The sequence below is a fragment of the Doryrhamphus excisus genome, chromosome 16 (assembly GCF_030265055.1).
Source record: "Doryrhamphus excisus isolate RoL2022-K1 chromosome 16, RoL_Dexc_1.0, whole genome shotgun sequence".
Lineage (NCBI taxonomy): Eukaryota > Metazoa > Chordata > Actinopteri > Syngnathiformes > Syngnathidae > Doryrhamphus > Doryrhamphus excisus.
In genome coordinates this window covers 1,782,787-1,803,003 of record NC_080481.1, presented here as the reverse complement: position 1 = coordinate 1,803,003, position 20,217 = coordinate 1,782,787, and the positions used below count along the sequence as shown (strand labels likewise).

The window sequence follows — 20,217 nt, the reverse complement described above, 5'->3', positions numbered from 1 at the left end:
CCCCACCCCCCCGCCATCTTTAAGCCATAAATCTGGCTCCTCATACATGAAGTGGCATTTCACAAAGCTTTACTGGCATGCCCCAGAAACACAAACCCCAACGCTACCGTTAGAGGCCATGTCACCGAATCACTGCGACCACATATGACTGATCGCTTGTCAGGCGCCGGGTTTTTTTTTTTTTTTTTTTTACGAGTCACGTTCATTAGGCACAAATCCGTCAAAAGATGTATCATCGAGACATCGCGAACAGGAAAGGGACGTCTAATAAACACCAGCAGGAGTACACAAAACAACACCAACAAAGGTGGTCGATATTTCCGTCTACCCTCCGTGATCCTTTTTCTTGGAAACTGACACAAAACATCATCGGGGATCCGAACACGGATCGAATAGAAGTGTGTGTGTGTGTGTAAGTGTAAGTGTGTACATTAAACACACCTTTACGGATCTCCTCTCTGATCTGGGACTCCATTTCTTCCATTTGGAGTAAAGTTTTCTGCCAGTAGCGTTCTGCCCTTCGACTCTTTGTGCAGTAAACGACAAGGGCTGAAACGGACGGAAAGAGAACAGTTTAGATACGTTTCAATCTGCAGACAGTTGGATAGAAAGTAGTACAATAAATAAAGAGCCGTTGTGAAAAGTATCTTGGTCTGGCAACTTTTACTGCCTTTTTATTTTAAGTATGTTTTTTTTTAATTACTTTTTTTTTTTAAGCCAAAAAATATAACAGCACCACCGTTGGTTAGCATGTGGAAAACTTTTGTGTAGCCAGAATAAAATAAGAATACACACACAAACACACAAAAGTAGTCTCAGACAGGCTAATCACAATTTTCAGTCAGGTCGTTCATACAATAGGTTAGGGGTCGGCAACCTTTACTATCAAAAGAGCCATTTTACCCCCCCGCTCACTAAAGGAAAATAGACTGGGGTCGTAAAACATAATGAATGTATTAATTTAATAATTAATTTGATTTATTAATTTAATTATTTAATTTATTCATGCTGGAGCCTATCCCAGCTGTCTTCGGGGGAGAGGCGGGGTACACCCTGGACTGGTGGCCAGCCAATCACAGGGCACATATAGACAAACAACCATTCACACTCACATTCATACCTATGGACAATTTGGAGTCGCTAATGAACCTAGCATGTTTTTGGAATGTAGGAGGAAACCGGAGTACCCGGAGAAAACCCACGCATGCACGGGGGAGAACATGCAAACTCCACACAGACATGGCCGAGGGTGGAATCGAACTCGGGTCTCCTCGCTAACCACTCATCCTTACATACATGTAAGCCAGAGAAGCAGAGAAGACGACAATGCTCCTTTTGTGGGACCCCCGCTACCCCTCCATTTCTCCAGCTCGTCCAATCACAAGCCAGAACTCAGCCAGGATACATTCAGGGTCTCACAGAAAGTCAGAATTTTTTCAAAACACATTACAAAAATTCTTGAGAATTAGAAAGGGAGCTACAACAAAGAGGCTGCAGAGTCACAGGTGGCTCTGGAGCCGTAGATTGCTGACCCCTGCTATATATACAGTAAACCTCGGATATATCGGACTCGGATATATCGGAAATTCGCTCACAACGGACAGATAAAAAAGAACCAATTTTTCTGTAATGCATTTCCAATAAAAATTCATTGCATATATCGGATTTTTTATAACGGATTTCGCCTATTTCGGACAAAATCTCCAGTTCCGTTCCAATGCATTTCCATGAAATTTCCCTCGCATATATCGGATGGCCGCATCGTGGCGCTCCGATTCGCCGAATCGTGACAGGCCGCTATACGACGTCATTTGCAGCGTTTGCAGCGTTGCCTGCGCGTCCAGGTACATTGGAAACATAGTCAAGGAAGTGCCTTTTTATAACGGATAAAATCCCATTTACGCATATACCGGATATAAATCCGATATATGCGTAAAACGGACATTTTCCGGTATACGCATATAACGGATTTCGCTTATATCGGACAAAACCAGTGGGAACAATTGAATCCGATATATCCGAGGTTTACTGTACATTCAATGCTAATTTGAGTCGCTAAACTTAGTCAAACTGCTATCTGAATCTGCTGCATGTATTTAGGAGTTGTCACAGTGTTTACTTTATGTTAATATTGATCTATATAGAGTACATAAATGTTACTTATCATATTTAAACGAGTGACATATTTGGTCAGCGACCTTGTAAAACCATGTGGTAACAAACAATGATGTCTTTGTGCTGCGGGCCCTGAAGACAACTCGAGCAAGCCAGCCAGCAAGCGCAGGAAACTGAAATCCATAAAGTATGTTTGTGTGCTCCACATCTGGATTATCTATCACCGCCGACGGCGACCTACCCACGGTGCAGAGAAGCAGCAGGACGCAGCACACCACGATGGACACCACGATGGCCAGCTCGCTGCCGCCGAGCTGAACTTTGGCGATGGTGTGCCGATAGTTGCCCACTTGTACCTGGAAACGGCGAGAAAAAGAGTGCAAATGCGTGAAGATGAGTGCTCGTCTGCAGGATTACAACCCCAAGCAACAAAGCCAACCGGCTAAACGTCAAATTGTTGATGGGATTTAAGAAGATTTGTATTGGAGGAACAACATATCGGAGTCAACCACAGACAACATTCAGCTTGTGTAATATTTGGAATGTCAGGCCCGTAGATTGATGTCGAAAAGAACAGAGCCTATCAAAAGTGTCCACGAGCCTTGTCCCTCTTTCAATGATACGCCTAACTCATTTTGGATTTTACACTTGATATTTAAACAGCTGAGGGGGTTTGATCATCGCTTGGTTTAAAGTCTCATTGCGGCTCACAGAGAAACTTTTTTCTTTTTTTTTTACTGACAATATGACAAAGTGTCACATTGAATTAAGAGGCAGATGTAACACGTTTTCCCTCTTGCCTTTGCTAATCAGTCCGTTGACAGTATTACAGCACAATGGCGGCTTATGACATGGATTTACATATACGTCCCTGTGGGGAAACATTTGTTTTAAAAAAAAAAACCCAAACAAACAAGCATGCCCCTAATCAAACATAAAAAACAAAAATTGACAATGTCAAAAAAGACAAAATGCTTGTTTTCAAAAACAAGCTTCAAATAAAAAAAAACATCAATTAAAAACAAGACATGTTTTGACAGCATTGTGGAGACCACAATTTCATCAAGAATACATTTAGACAATGATTATAAATTGTGTGTGTACCTTAACTCACAAGTTCCAACTAAATGTGGCAATAACTGGTACTTGTGCTCATTGGGAGTGACCAGGATGGATAGGATCAGGAATGACTATAAATTGTGTGTGTACCTTAACTCACAACTTCCAACTAAATGTGTCAATAACTGGTACTTGTGCTCATTGGGAGTGACCAGGATGGATAGGATCAGGAATGATTATAAATTGTGTGTGTACCTTAACTCACAAGTTCCAACTAAATGTAGCAATAACTGCTACTTGTGCTCATTGGGAGTGACCAGGATGGATAGGATCAGGAATGATTATAAATTGTGTGTGTACCTTAACTCACAAGTTCCAACTAAATGTGGCAATAACTGGTAATTGTGCTCATTGGGAGTGACCAGGATGGATAGGATCAGGAATGATTATAAATTCTGTGTGTACTTTAACTCACAACTTCCAACTAAATGTGGCAATAACTGGTACTTGTGCTCATTGGGAGTGACCGGGATGGATAGGATCAGGAATGATTATAAATTGTGTGTGTACCTTAACTCACAACTTCCAACTAAATGTGGCAATAACTGGTACTTGCGCTCATTGGGAGTGACCGGGATGGATAGGATCAGGAACAAGTACATTACATTAACATTACATGTTAGAGGCCTTGGAGATAACGTCAGAGAGGCCAGACTGAGATGGTTGGGACATGTCCAGAGGAGAGATAGTGAATATATCGGCAGAAGGATGCTGAGTTTAGAGCTACCAGATACAAGACGATTTGCTGTGGCGAACTGGTACTTGTGCAATCATAAACGAGGGCAAAAATGTGTGATGCTAAGCACAAATGCTAAGCCTGTGTTAAGACACAGGTGCAGAGAGGAAACGATGCAGATGTGAAAAATGGCCCCGGCGACATGGAGCGGGAGTCACATGACTCAGCCTAACCCAGATGTGACAAGAAAAGGACTTTCACTTCTGCCTTCTGAGGAGTCAGCAGGATCTCCGTTGTCCTTCCTCACATCCTTCCCTCTCCCCAGCCGGTCTGAACATTCACAAAAAGAGATAAAAAAGCCTCCAATCCTCATCCCAAAATCCCTTTTACACTGCTTTCCCTCAGTGTGGGCTGGGCTTCCCCCATCTTTGCAGTGCGGGCATTTATTTGCACTATTAGAAAGAGCCGGCGCCTTCTTGCCGAGCAACCAGATCGGGTGTAATGGAGGGTAAAATGCCATTGTTGCGTGTTCCTGTTTCGCTCAGGGTACGACGCATACGTAGTATCCTCTTGTCTCCTTCACAGCCAAACTAAACACAGGCTTGTAAAAATAGACCTAGCGCTAACTGGAAAGTGAGCGACGAAACACAAAAAGGCCACGAGCAACGCACCGAGCAAACTTGTATACATTTATTCAAATAGTTCAAATAACACGCACCCGGTGATTATCTTCATGTCCAATGTCATCTTCACTTTGAAGAGGCCACCACGTGATATGGTATGGTTTTTGCTTTGAACCAATGACCTTGCTTTGTGTCAGTGTTTATTCTCAGATAATGGTGGAGGACACGGTAGTGGTGGCGCAGCAGCAAACATGCACAAAACAAATATATAAAGAAAGCTTTTGCTTCTATTTCTGTGTGGGAAAAAAAGGCAAATGGGTTTTTGCAGCAGCTCTCTAGCGACAGACTGACATATGTTCCAGAGCATTTTCAGCAAACCACTCACATTCAGGCTCTTATTTAAATATTGATGAATACTTCCCCCCCCCCCGTAGAAACAGAGCAGGGGTGGAGGAAAGCAAACAGCAGGGACGCACGGGAATGTCTGCTTTTATCAGGACAGCAAAGGACTTGGCTACATCTTGATTAAGACGACCGTAATTGGACCCGCAGACAACCGGGAGACAAAACAAACACATCAGTGAGGAGTGGGGACATTGAACAACACGACCTGCGTGCCGCCATAAGCCCATTGTGTCTTATTGACAAATTGTCATGCTAAAAATGGCACATTGATAAGGGATTAAAGAGATACAAGGGAACTGATTAAAGCTGCTGGAATGATTATCTCATGTGGGGGGGGGGGGTTGTGGGGGGGCGTGCAACTGAGGTAAAGTCTCCAGATCACAGTCAACAGACGCACATTTTTGTCAAAGAACCATATTTGATAACATGGTTAATAGCTCATGATAAGTCAACATATGTGATTGACACCTGCCAATCAGCAAAAACATAATGATAAAACTGTTTAAAAGCTATAATGAATATAATGACATAATTTCTAAATATTCATTCATTTTCTACTCATGAGGGTGGTTGGGGGTGCTGGAGCCTATCCCAGCTGTCTTCGGGCGAGAGGCGGGCTACACGCTGGACTGGTGGCCAGCCACCCAATCACAGGGCACATATAGACAAACAACCATTCACACTCACATTCATACCTATGGACAATTTGGAGTCGCTAATTAACCTAGCATGTTTTAGGAATGTGGGAGGAAACCGGAGTACCCGGAAAAAAACCCACGCATTCACGGGGGAGAACATGCAAACTCCACACAGACATGGCCGAGGGTGGAATCGAACCCTGGTCTCCTAGCTGTGAAGTCTGCGTGAATATATAATGACATAATTTCTAAATATTCTATTATTATTATTATAACCATTCATTCATTTTCTATCGCTTAGCGTCATGAGGGTGGTTGCGGGTGCTGGAGCCTATCCCAGCTGTCTTCGGGCTGGTCGCCAGCCAATCACAGGGCACATATAGACAAACAACCATTCACACTCACATTCATACCTATGGACAATTTGGAGTCGCTAATTAACCTAGCATGTTTTTGGAATGTGGGAGGAAACCGGAGTACCCGGAAAAAAACCCACGCATGCACGGGGGAGAACATGCAAACTCCACACAGACATGGACACAAGGGTGGAATCGAACACGGGTCTCCTAGCTGTGTGGCCTGCGCGCTAACCACTCGGCTAATTACTTATATTACAGGGATTATGTTGCATTTCACTGATTGGCCGTTGCTCAATGTTAAAGAGCTTAACCACTGCAAGTTGAGCTAGATATTGGGTAAAAATGTACTTTGATTATTCCTGTCATGACATAGAAAAATAATCCCTATGCGTTTTTTTTTTTGAACATGTTTGACATGATTCAAAATAAATATGAAACTTGCTTGCGTATAGGAAATAATCCCTGGAGGCGGAAGAAGAGGATTTGGCTCAAAACTTCAAAAAGATACTTCCACCCGTTGTAGTCCCACTGCCTTGATAGGACTACAATTCCCAGATTTACACAGGATGTTTTTAGACATCTGAAGAAATAATAAATAAATATTGCACCAAGCGTACATAATCTATATGACCTATGTTATGGGATGTTCAATATGATGTTCGCATGCTGGCATACTCACAGTGACGGGCATCTCTCTCTCCCGGGGTAGTAATCCGCTGATGGTGCAGTGGAAGAGCTGGTCATTATGGAAGCTGATGTTACACGGGTATGGACCAATCATCACGGAGTATTCGTCTGGCATCAGCTTCAGATCGCTGGGCCCTTTCTGCGACAGGAAGGAACACAAACAGCTGTCACTCCGTGAGTGTTAAGAGACGCTAGGGGGGTCTCGAACAGGGTGAGATAACACATTGGTTCATGCACTCCTAAGTGAACCGTGGCAGGCTTGTCACACAGCTGTCATGCGGAGGAAGCCCGCAGACGTCCATCTCGTCGGGATGGAAGTTCTTCTTAAAGAAGCAAACAAAGCCGCTGACTCTCTTACTTGGATGGCCTAGTCTATACAAACAAATCTGCCGACAAGGACTCCCCTACCCGACCCCCGCCTACCCAAAGTAACGTTCTCAGAGCCTTTACTGGAGTTGGTTGGAAAACCAAGGACCTAGCCAGTCCACGTCCCGTGTCTATCAGCAATACATTTAAATGCTTCACACAAAGTCACCATCATTGATGAACTAAAATGAACTAATACATAATAATGAACTAATTAACTAAAATGAAAACATTAAGTTATCACGCAGGTTTGACTATTTTTAATTAAGTGTGACGTTGTTAGTGAATCCTTCATGAATACTACGAATGTCCGATATTGGCTTTTTTGCCGATAACCACTAAGGAAAAGACAGGAAGCAGAACTGGAGGTAGCAGAGATGAGGATGCCGAGGTTCTCATTGGGAGTGACCAGGATGGATAGGATCATACATCAAAGGGACATTACATGTTAGAGGCCTTGGAGATAAAGTCAGTTATCGGCCAGACTGAGATGGTTGGGACATGTCCAGAGGAGAGATAGTAAATTCTCACTTTCTTTATCAAAGTGATGGCACTTCCAATGTTGGTGGTGGAGAGCAGGCTAATAGACATGTTTAGTAACAAAGACAATTTACGTATACAAAACTGTGGTGAGACCAGCCATGTTGTTTGGTCCAGAGACAGTACCACTATGAAAGAGACAGAAGCAGAACTGGAGGAAACAGAGATGAGGATGCTGAGGTTCTCATTGGGAGTGACCAGGATGAATAGGATCAGGAAGGAGTACATCAGAGGGACATTACATGTTAGAGGCCTTGGAGATAAAGTCAGTTATCGGCCAGACTGAGATGGTTGGGACATGTCCAGTGGAGAGATAGTAAATTCTCACCTTCTTTTATCAAAGTGATGGCACTTGAAACGTTCATTAGCCATCTATTTTGCCACCATAGTCAATAATAAAGATGCTGAGGTTCTCACTGGGAGTGACCAGGATGGATAGGATCAGGAACAAGTACATCAGAGGGACATTACATGTTAGAAGCCTTGGAGATCAAGTCAGTTATCGGCCAGACTGAGATGGTTGGGACATGTCCAGAGGAGAGATAGTAAATTCTCACCTTCTTTTATCAAAGTGATGGCACTTCCAACGTTGGTGGTCTATTTTGCCACCATAGTCAATAATAAAGTAACATAGAAATACAGAGTTGACCCCAGGGTGGGAGTGGAGAGCAGGCTAATGACAGTACCACTGAGAAAAAGACAGGAAGCAGAACTGGAGGTAGCAGAGATGAGGATGCTGAGGTTCTCATTGGGAGTGACCGGGATGGATAGGATCAGGAATGATTATAAATTGTGTGTGTACCTTAACTCACAAGTTCCAACTAAAGGCATATCTTAATCTTAAATGTGGCAATAACTGGTAATTGTGCTCATTGGGAGTGACCAGGATGGATAGGATCAGGAAGGAGTACATCAGACGGACATTACATGTTAGAGGCCTTGGAGATAAAGTCAGTTATCGGCCAGACTGAGATGGTTGGGACATGTCCAGAGGAGAGATAGTGAATATATCGGTAGAAGGATTCTGCATCCAAAGAGGAGGTTTATGGAAGTCGTGAAGGAGGACAACGAGGGTCGTTGGTGTGAGAGAGAATTGTTGAAAAGAAGATTGTTTTGCTTCCGCTGCCTTTATTTGTAGTCCGTATGTTTTAGCATGCACCTACTAATACGGTAGTTGGAGGACATCTACTAAAAGTTCTGAACATTTTCTGGGAAAGCGTATATATAATAGAGTACATAATCCACCAGCGGGATGGGGGTTTATAAGAGCTTCAAGTTTTTGTGTAATCCTCATCTGAATTTCTTTAACACAGACTCTCACAGGGCGGATTTATTTGGGAATAAAGTTGCAAATGCAGTGGTAGTTTTGCTGCAGTCGTCAAAATTATTAGTGCTTTCGGATAACAGCGGTTAAAATTCCAGGATGCGTTTGAAATAGTCATAATATCTAACTACTAACAGAAATATCTCAGCTTTAAGTCTAGTTTATAGACTTAAAGGGGATGAATGAGATCTGGGCAAAAAAGCATCACTCCAGTCACGGTGCAGAATGAGAAACACATACACACAGGGTCGAAATCACAATATTGGCAGTCAAAGTACACAGCCACAGTATAATTATGTTTTTTTTTTGTGCATCCCATTTTTGTGCATCGTTCCATAGGATTGCATAAACAAATTGCTTTTTTGTTTCTCTCTCCCTTAACATTCGATTCCAACAAACCTCAGTATAAAATGTCAAATGAAGCCTTCCAGACACTTCAAGTCATAGATGTTTGTGTCTTTTGTTAAATTATCTGATAAGGAAGTGAAAAATACAATTTCATTGTGATTTCTCCGCAGTCGAGTGGCTAACGTGAGGCGTTTACTGTGTTACTGTTTGTGTTTCTATGCACTTCCTTTTCTCAGCAATTAACTTGGCGACTAAAACGATGGGATTACCAACAGGGAAGAAAGCCAAGATAACAAAAGTGAGAGCCAATTTGGATGGAATTGCAATATCCCTTATTTCATTTATTTTATTTTTCTAAAGCAGGGGTGGGCAAACTACGGCCCGGGGGCCACATTCGGCCCGCCAAGTGTTTCAATATGGCCAGTCTGTTTTTTCCAAAGTATTTCATTTAAACTCAACACATAACCTGGCATCGTGGCTTGGGCCAACTTTTTGATAATAATAATAATAATAATAATAATAATAATAATAATAATAATAATAATAATAATAATAATAATAATAATAATAATAATAATCATAATCATAATAATAATCATAATAATCATAATAATAATGTTGTCAATGATAATAATACTACTATTATATTAATATTGTTGTTAATAATATTAATATAATAATGGTAGTAATATTATTATTATTAACAAAATAATAATAATAATAATATAATAACATTACTATAACTAATAATAATAATTCTAATAAAAATAACAATAATAATAATAATAATAATAATAATAATAATAATAATAATAATAATAATAATAATAATAATGTCAATGATAATAATACTACTATTATATTAATATTGTTGTTAATAATATTCATATAATAATGGTAGTAATATTATTATTATTAACAAAATAATAATAATAATATAATCACATTACTATAACTAATAATAATAATTCTAATAAAAATAACAATAATAATAATAATAATAATACATTTATAACACACTTTACATCAAATAAATGATTTCAAAGTGCACATATAGCAGATTGCATGACACTTTTACATGTAAAATATGTGTAAAAATATAGGTGTAAAAATGGACTGTTACGTGTAAAATACTACATAATCCCCCCCGTCAATTTTGTTAAATTAATGCGGCCCGCGAGTCAAAAAGTTTGCCCACCCCTGTTCTAAAGGCATGACAACTGAGGAAGTGTGTGTGTGTGTGTGTGTATGTGTGTGTTTATCCCGACTGCGCTTCCTTGCTTTGATTACACCCTTAGGACTCTGTCCTGTCTCCAGAGCAGGATGCCACCTCCCAGGTCTCTGTCAACAAATACTTCCGAACGCACACAAAAATGCTGACACAAAGAGCATCTCACACTGTGATACAAAATTGTCAAATATGTACGACAACGTTTAAACAAACGCTCTCTCTTTGTGGCTACTTTGTGGCCACACATGTGCCACAAGGTACACGATACAAGAGTTGCCCATGCAGACGGTTAGATTCCCGCTAAGGCCCCCCGTCCTGACACGTGCACTAACATGCAAACAGAAGGGCAGCGCTGCCATCCTGAGATGCTGCCCTTAGCATGTGCATGTCAGCCCTCCGGGTCGATGGATCCGTGCAGACAGGTGCCTGGATGAGCCACAACAACACAGGAACGTGTTGTTGGAACCCTACAACCCCCCCCCCACACACACACACATGTCATGCCACAAGGAGCCCTGTCAGGTTTCCAGCTGAGCTTCCTTTGCAGACAAATAATAAACAAATGTCCCTTTCTGTTTATTATCACTAGCTTTGGTTAGCAGATCCTGCTTTATTTCAGCTACAACTACACATGGATGTCTTTTTATATTATTACTTGATTCATCTATTATGAATAGAAATAAATTCAACTTCTAGCAAACTACCATTTAGAATACTACCAATATCCAGCAAAGATACAGTTAGATAAGAGTAAAATAGAGCAGAGGTTTTCAGTTATTTTCTGTCACGCCCCCCCCCAATATAAAATACTATTGACATACTGATTATATCTTTTCTTTATCTCTACTGTACAAATTGAACCCAAAGCCGAAACCAGGAAAACGCAACAAAATAGATGGTGAAATACAACATGCCTGACGTGATTCATCAACTTTGCTTGAATATGTTATTTATGGTTTATAACTATCTTATTATTATGCCGGTACACAGAAAACAAAACAAGACAACAAAGAACGACCACTCGTTACATAATGTTTTCTAAACACTATTCCATGATAGCGACAAGGCTGCAAAGCATTATACATATTATATAAACTATATATTTTAGGGATATGTTTATGGGGGGAATGGCGGAGGCTACATATACAATCCATAAATCTATTTTCTATATTGCTTATCCTCACTAGGGTCAATGGGCATGCTGGAGAGGCACACCCTGGACTGGTGGCCAGCCAATCACAGGGCACATATAGACAAACAACCATTCACACTCACATTCATACCTATGGACAATTTGGAGTGGCCAATTAACCTAGCATGTTTTTGGAATGTGGGAGGAAACCGGAATTGTTCAAAACTCGAACAAAGTATAATATATCTAAGCAAAGTTGATTAATTGTGCATGGCGTTCTAGTGGTTAGCGCGCAGACCTCACATCTAGGAGACCAGGGTTCGATTCCACCCTCGGCCATCTCTGTGTGGAGTTTGCATGTTCTCCCCGGTGCATGCGTGGGTTTTCCTCCGGTTTCCTCCCACATTCCAAAAACATGCTAGGTTAATTGGCCACTCACCGTGTGAGTGTGAATGGTTGTTTGTCTATATGTGCCCTGTGATTGGCTGGCCACCAGTCCAGGGTGTACCCCAAATCGCATGCATACCAATAGTAGTGGATATACCATAATAAACAATAAACATGCAAGCAATGCAGCTGCTTTTTTCTTATTAAGTCAATGATGGGTGCTGCACGGCGGCCGAGTGTAGGCCACACAGCCAGGAGACCCGAGTTCGATTCCACCCTCGGGCATCTCTGTATGTTCTCCCCGTGCATGCGTGGGTTTTCTCCGGGTACTCCGGTTTCCTCCCACATTCCAAAAACATGCTAGGTTAATTAGCCACTCCAAATTGTCCATAGGTATGAATGTGAGTGTGAATGGTTGTTTGTCTATATGTGCCCTGTGATTGGCTGGCAGCTGGGATTGGCTCCAGCATCCCCCGTGACCCTCGTGAGGATAAGTGGTAGAAAATGATTAATCGTGTAAGGGGCCCTTTAAGAGTTGAGTTGATTGCAGTGCCATGGAAACAAATATATCCAAACAACATATGTATACGTTTGTAAAGAAGATTAATTAAAGAAGGGTAATTAGTGAAGCGCTAATCTGACTCACATTGATGATGAGTGTCAGTTGCTCTCCCGGGTGATGTTTAATCAGCTTCTCCTTGTTGGCGGTGAAAAACTGAGGGTCCTCCACATATTCCAACAAGAAGTGACCTTTATGTAGCTCGCCCTCCTCCTCCTCGGCTTCACTGTCAGAGGACGAGAGGTGGTCTCCTACGTAGAGAACTCCATTCAGGTAGAACTGGACTGAGGTCTGCTTGGACTGGGTGGACGGTGGGGACGGACATGTAATCATGGAAGGTGAAAGAACGGCACATAGCTGAAAAGAAACACATCATGAACACCAAATAAGTCTGACGGTCAAGTTGAAATTTTTTTATTTTTTATGATGTGGCTGATGACTCACAGTTTGTCCGATTCCCAGCACCTTCATGGTGACTCTCTGCACCAGGTCAAAGCCCTGACCTGTAACTGTGATGGTCCTGCCACCACTGCAACGCACACAGCACAGCAACACCGTTATACAAATACTAAGAAATACTAAAGAAAAAAATATCCACATACTGTACACCACTGCTCCGACACATACTATGACAGCGAGTGGGAAGAAATGGAGAACCGGTACTCGACCGGGCTGAGATGTTTCACCAACCTGAGAAAGCTCTTATCTGGCTTGATGAAGCTGATAGTAGGGTTCTTGTCGTACATGTACGTGGTGCTCAGCTCTTCACTGTGACAGGGGACGTTCTCAAACTCCACACACACCACCACTAGCTCACTGCTTGCTTGCAGAGCCGGAGGCATGGTGCACTCCATCTTGTCATCGGTTTGTCTAAAAGAAGGAGGGAGACCATTTTTAATGAATTGGATTCATCAGGATTGAAAATGTGTCCATTCAGAACATTCATTTATTCATTTTCATGAGGGTCTCGGGGGTGCTGGAGCCTATCCCAGCTGTCTTCAGGCGAGAGGCGGGGTACACCCTGGACTGGTGGCCAGCCAATCACAGGGCACATATAGACAAACAACCATTCACACTCACATTCATACCTATGGACAATTTGGAGTGGCTAATTAACCTAGCATGTTTTTGGAATGTGGGAGGAAACCGGAGTACCTGGAAAAAAAAACCACGCATGCACGGGGAGAACATGCAAACTGTACACAGAGATGGCTGAGGGTGGAATCGAACCTCGGTCTCCTAACTGTGTGGTAACTGCGTGCTAACCACTCCAACGCCGTGCAGCCACATTTCAAATATTCATTCATTTTCTACCGCTTTTCCTAACGAGGGTCGCAGGGGTTGCTGGAGCCTATCCCAGCTGTCTTTGTACCCTGGATTGGTGGCCAGCCAATCACAGGGCACATATAGACAAACAACCATTCACACTCACATTCATACCTATGGACAATTTGGAGTGGCTAATTAACCTAGCATGTTTTTGGAATGTGGGAGGAAACCGGAAACCCATGCATGCACGGGGAGAACATGCAAACTCCACACAGAGATGGCCCAGGGTGGAATTGAACCCGGGTCTCCTATGTGAGGTCTGCGCGCTAACCACTCGACCACCATGCCGCCCCATTCAATTTAAATTATTACATATTTATAGTTTATCTTTAGAGTCAAACTGTCAAACTTATCGCTTGATTAACCCTAATAATGATGGAAATGTATGATAAATAGGATTACATATGAGATAACATATCAATATAGTAAATATAGCATAACTTGTTAATAATTTTGGAAGTAAAACAATACTTTAGCACAGTGGAACTTTGTTGAATTCGTTCTAGAAGGCTGGACTCTAACCAAAATGGATGTTAACTGAGTCAATAATAACACGAACCATATTTTTATGGTTCCACAAACATGCAGAAAATTATTCAAAACACATACAAATACAGTAGCGGTACACTAAAAGTATTACACAGTAGTATTAATATCATGACAAGATGCTACCCAGGGAGTGAATGCAAACCAAGGCAAAATTGTGACGCGCTAACCAAGGTTCCACTGTATTTAAGTGTCATTTCAAAGGTTTGAGAGTACAAATTGTGACTCGTGTAAAACGAGTACTCACTCCGTGATGCTGCATTCCTGCGTGTTGTTGACTGTCACTCGAACCCGAGAACCAATACCCAGGTTCTCCCCGGTTATGGTCACTCTGGTTCCCCCGGCACGAGAGCCTTTTTCCGGGTGCATGGAGAGCATCTTTGGGACCTGAATAGGAGGAAAAAAACTAATTATATACACGGTGATTGAAAAGTAACTCCCCGTTTTAAAATACTTCTTTCCATCCCACAAGACTTCCTTGTGAAATCAGTTGGAGAAACTGCTGCCAAAAGTACTTAAAAATACTTTTCCGCTTACTCACACATATATGAATATGCACACCAACACATGGGTGCTTCTCTACACAAAACTTCTCTCCGTGTTTCTTCTTGCTCCGGTCCGGCCACTCCAAATTCCAATAACAAAAACATCAAATAACGGCGAATAAAATTTCACAGTATAAGGAAGAGGCTGCACGGTGATCTAGTGGTTAGCGCGCAGACCTCACAGCTTGGAGACACAGGTTCAATTCCACCCTCGGCCATCTCTGTGTGGAGTTTGCATGTTCTCCCCGTACATGCCTGGCTTTTCTCCGGGTACTCCGGTTTCCTCCCACATTCCAAAAACATGCTAGGTTAATTAGCCACTCCAAATTGTCCATAGGTATGAATGTGAGTGTGAATGGTTGTTTGTCTATATGTGCTCTGTGATTGGTTGGCCACCAGTCCAGGGTGTAGAAGACAGCTGGGATAGGCTCCAGCACCCCCCGTGACCCTCGTGAGGAAAAGTGTCAGAAAATGAATGAATTAACTTTTTGGGGCTGCCCGGCGGTCGAGTGGTTAGCGCACAGACCTCACAGCTTGGAGACACAGGTTCAATTCCACCCTCAGCCATCCCTGTGTGGAGTTTGCATGTTCTCCCCGTGCATGCGTGGCTTTTCTCCGGGTACTCCGGTTTCCTCCCACATTCCAAAAACATGCTAGGTTAATTAGCGACTCCAAATTGTCCATAGGTATGAATGTGAGTGTGAATGGTTGTTTGTCTATATGTGCCCTGTGATTGGCTGGCCACCAGTCCAGGGTGTAGAAGACAGCTGGGATAGGCTCCAGCACCCCCCTGAGACCCTAGTGAGGATAAGCGGTAGAAAACGAATGAAATGAATGAATGAACTTTTTACAGATTTGTGTAACCTACTTAAAAGAATTCATAGTTACTTCCATCACATTGTATCACATAGTATACATACGTAGGCGTATTCAGAGAGGTTGGGTTGTCTTGCTCAAGAGTACAGCAAAAACCGTAATCTGTCCAGCAACCATTAAGTGGTCTCCAGTGTACAGGTCGCCTGCCAGCCTCGCCTAAAATAACTCAAATAATGCAATTTACCGGTGAGCTGCATCTGTTTTTTTTTGGTTCCTATTCTTGCTATTGTCGGGCCCTGACTTCAAAACAGCCGCCCTTGTTGGAGTCCCTAGAGGGAGTACTGGAGAGTACTACCTCGGGGATTCCCTTGGTTGTCCCGGGTGACTTCAACGCTCATGTTGACAGTGACAGTGAGACTTGGAGAGGCATGTTTGGGAGGAATGCCGCCCACCGATCTGTACCCGAGTTGCTGGACTTCTGTACCTGTCACAGATCGTTAATAACTAAAACCATGTTCAAGGGTATTCAGGTTCAAGACCCTTAGTTCAATGATTGACTTTGTGGTCGTATCAATCGGACTTGTGGCGATATATTCCTTCCGATCGTGAGGCAGGATGCCGGTCAGACCCTATTGTGAGGGTCTGCTAGGGAAAGACTGGCAGAGTCCCCTTTAAGAAGGAGTTTCAACTCCCACCTCACAGCTAAAGAAGCCAAGTGCGTTCATTCCACGAGGGACACGAGTTGCAGGCTAAAGATGAATACTCAGCTCTGCGTCATCATTTCCGCTGAGTCCGAACCCTGTACCCCCTTCATGAACCTCGCCTCCGGGGGAAACCTCTCATCCTCACTGACAGGATTCACTTCCTCAGCGTACTCATTGAGGAGACCTATTATGTGTTTGGGCGCCTGAGCGGGTGTAAGGAGGCAGATGTTTCCGTCCGAAGCTTTGAGGAAGGAGATAGAGGCAAATATCCTGTCGAACAAACTATTTTCCCTTCCTTCTACTCGCTTCCACTCAACCTTTCAGTCAAAAGCTTTAAAAACTTGACGATGTCCCTCATCGTTATGTATCAAGTAAAGCCTCTAGATCAGGGGTCTCAAACTCAATTTACGTGGAGGCCACTGGAGATAGGGTCTGGGTGAGACTGGGCCGCATCAGGTTTTCAAAAAAAAAAAAAAAACGTATTTATTAAAAACAGAAAAATGAATAAACTTTGCTTTGGTTCCGATTTTCTACAATAAAATCTCTGATAAAACATTCCACTGTTCTCAAATATCTTAAGTAATAAATAAATATAATAATAATAATAAAACAGCAAATAATAAAAACTTAAGAAAGCACATATAGTCGGTGGGTAGACAAATTATTTTTTTCAGATTAAAATGAACAAAGCATTATTAGAGCCCTGTAGACATGACAAAACACGACTATAGTCACATTTATACTCTTTTTATTTACAACATATTGCGCAACTGCAGGGTCTTGAGACACATGCTAACTCGCAAACTAGAGAGCTAGCGACCTAAACGGTAGCCTTCAAGTTATTTCCTTTAAACTTAAATAGCCAAAAACTTACCACTTCCACACGGATAGGGAGGATAACTATTAACAGTTATTTAACCTTTAACATGAACATGAATCAAACGTAATAATTTTTTCTGGGTACATGATACCATACAGCATCCATATCAAACTTGCGCGGGCCGCACTAACATTAAACTTTCATATCAAGGCGGGGGCCTCAAACTAGTGTCCTGCGGGCCACATTTGGCCCGCGGGCCGCGTGTTTGAGACCCCTGCTCTAGATCGAGGTGCTGCTCCGATGATGGACTGGGTCTGCGTCACCAAATATTAAAACCTCCTCCTAAGCGGTTTTTATAGTGGGTTTTCTCCGGGTACTCCGGTTTCCTCCCACATTCCAAAAACATGCTAGGTTAATTAGCGACTCCAAATTGTCCATAGGTATGAATGTGAGTGTGAATGGTTGTTTGTCTATATGTGCCCTGCGATTGGCTGGCCACCAGTCCAGGGTTTTCCCCCCGCCTCTCGCTGGAAGACAGCTGGGATAGGCTCCAGCACCCCCTGCGACCCTCGTGAGGATAAGCGGTAAAAATGAATGAATGAATAAAGTTGTATGTAAAATATGTTTTAAGCTAATCTTACTTCATATAGCCATAGTTTTAATTTAATCCAAACATATTAGTTAAAAGTACTCACAATGAAACAACACGTTAAATAAACTCGACATAATTAAGTTATTAGAACTTTTTTAAGAACTTCGAGTATGCATAACTTCATTTATTTAAGTACTTTGAACATTCAGGTTTTTCAGTGCATGCAAGCATTATTTAATCCTAATGTTCACGTCATACTAAAAGAATGAAGAATGTGATCTAAATATAGAACTAGAGGAGGAGGAGTAAATACTGTCAAAAGCATTTAAAAATGATTACATATACGTATACATAATTCATTCATTAATGGATTCTGGAATAAATAATACCAGCAAACAAATGCAGTATGCGCTATTATGCGCTAGTATTGAAGTACTTTGAAGATTCGGGTTTACAGTGCGGGTATTTCCTGAGAAACCAGTGTGGGTCGAGGTCAATTAACACAATGCTGGCGAGCTGACTTTGACTGCCGAGGCCTGCCTGCCGACATTATTTGTTTTTACTGGCAGCCTGGTCACAATGACAATGGCGCTTATAGTTGCTGCTCGGATAAATGTTTGAAGATTCCCACACCCTCCCCGTTCTCCACAGCCATGAAGCGCATCTGTTAGCATTCAACTGACTGACTGAATTCAGCTGGGGACGTTTCTCCCGGTGGGGAGTAGGAAACAAGAGAGAAGAGAAGAATGCGGAGGGGAGAGAAGAGAACAAAGATCAGACGAGGGAAATACTTACCAAGTATGAGAAGCCTTCCTTTGACATCCCGGTCCCACTCTGATCCACTTCCACTTGTACGATATCCGTCCTTTCATGTGTAGATCTCCCAGTGACACACACCAGCCTGCACGATATCAACAATATAAAATCATATTTTAATACAGTCTTACAAACTTAATAAAAAAGATACAACACGAGAACACAAACAAAGACACATGACAAATGTGGGACGCCGGCGCTTATGAAGTCATTCATCAAACCATATTGCATTTACATGTGAAATCCAATAATCCCTGCGATATTAAGAGATGTAAAGTTCACAGGATCTCGGACCAGATGTGTGGAGCCACACAGGAGGCTTGTCGGCTTGCCTTCTGGCTGTGATTAAGCCTTGTGTCATGAGTGTGCACTCGTCTAATATTAATGACAACGTGCTGCACCCAGGAACGGCAACCGACAGTGCGGGGGCGACCCCACTGCTCTACTGGGGTGAGTGAAAAAAAAACAAAACAGTACTTCCTTACTGAATCCAGTCTCTATTTGACACTTTGTAGGCTTATTTAGTCAGGTGCCTGCATCGGATGATTGACAGAAGAATTGTGGGGGATTTACATATGTGGCGGAGCTGGGGCTCATGTGGGAGGGGCAGAAAGACACGCGGGTGAGCGTCGAACGGGGTTTGGCTGAGGTTGAGCTGTCGAGGCTAAGAGCGGCACTGTTCAGGAGGAGTATTTTTAGACCTCTGACGAGCTGAGCTCACAGTTAGACTATGGGAGCGCTGTTTTTGCCATTACTGGGCACCCGTGGTCCCGGTTTTGGCACAAAGAAATGACGTTTTTTTTTTTATATTTATGGCTCTTTATTTCTTCTTCATACGTGGTTATTCCGGAGCAGGAAACGAAAATGGATGAAAATATGCACTTTGTTGTTCTGTATCCAGAATAACATTCATGAGGTCAAACAAAGGGTTCATCATCTCTGTTTGATAAGGTCACATTCTTCCACAGCAAATTCATTCAATCATGTCTTTATGGACTTTTGCTTTGTATACTTCTATATACTCACGCGGGGACAACAATTTCAAAATTCTTATTATTAACCACAAGTCTACCACTATTTGGCATTTCTTTCCGCCTTGGTTGATATTGGCTCATTTTCTTGCTGCGTGTTGTAGTTTAGTCTCAGACACGGTTTGATGTTTGTGGTCAATCTCTCTCTAATGTTAAAGCCTTAAGCTGCTTCAACTAAAATAACAAAGATGGAACATGTGTTTCTAATTGCATCCAAACCAGAACCTCGGCAGCATAAAACAAACCACATACATAAATAATACAAGAAATAAACCGATAAAAATCATTTTTGCCAACTTGCACCGACAGTCTTCAGATATGTGAGCTGGAAACCTCATATTACGAATGGTCAGAAAATATTTCAATATTGAACAAAGCTAAATTTCTTCTCAATCAGAAATCACTCCACACTCTTTATTGATCTCTGGTTCTACCATATCTTACTTATTGTGTGGAAATTTTTGGGTAATAACTATAAAAGCAATCTTCACTCGCTAAATGTACTGCAA

At 42.2% G+C, this 20,217-nt stretch overlaps 1 protein-coding gene across 1 annotated transcript in view; it reads right to left on the bottom strand.

Moving 5' to 3' along the window:
- plxnd1 (plexin D1) overlaps positions 1 to 20,217 on the bottom strand; it is a 101,533-nt gene that overhangs the window by 23,471 nt on the left and 57,845 nt on the right. Inside the window, exons 14-21 of the mRNA XM_058052627.1 lie at positions 18,657 to 18,762; positions 14,632 to 14,771; positions 13,200 to 13,379; positions 12,954 to 13,038; positions 12,597 to 12,866; positions 6,615 to 6,761; positions 2,357 to 2,471; positions 442 to 549 (exon numbers count right to left, since the gene is read on the bottom strand). Coding sequence (XP_057908610.1) covers positions 442 to 549; positions 2,357 to 2,471; positions 6,615 to 6,761; positions 12,597 to 12,866; positions 12,954 to 13,038; positions 13,200 to 13,379; positions 14,632 to 14,771; positions 18,657 to 18,762 — 1,151 coding nt within the window. The remainder of the gene's footprint in view (positions 1 to 441; positions 550 to 2,356; positions 2,472 to 6,614; positions 6,762 to 12,596; positions 12,867 to 12,953; positions 13,039 to 13,199; positions 13,380 to 14,631; positions 14,772 to 18,656; positions 18,763 to 20,217) is intronic.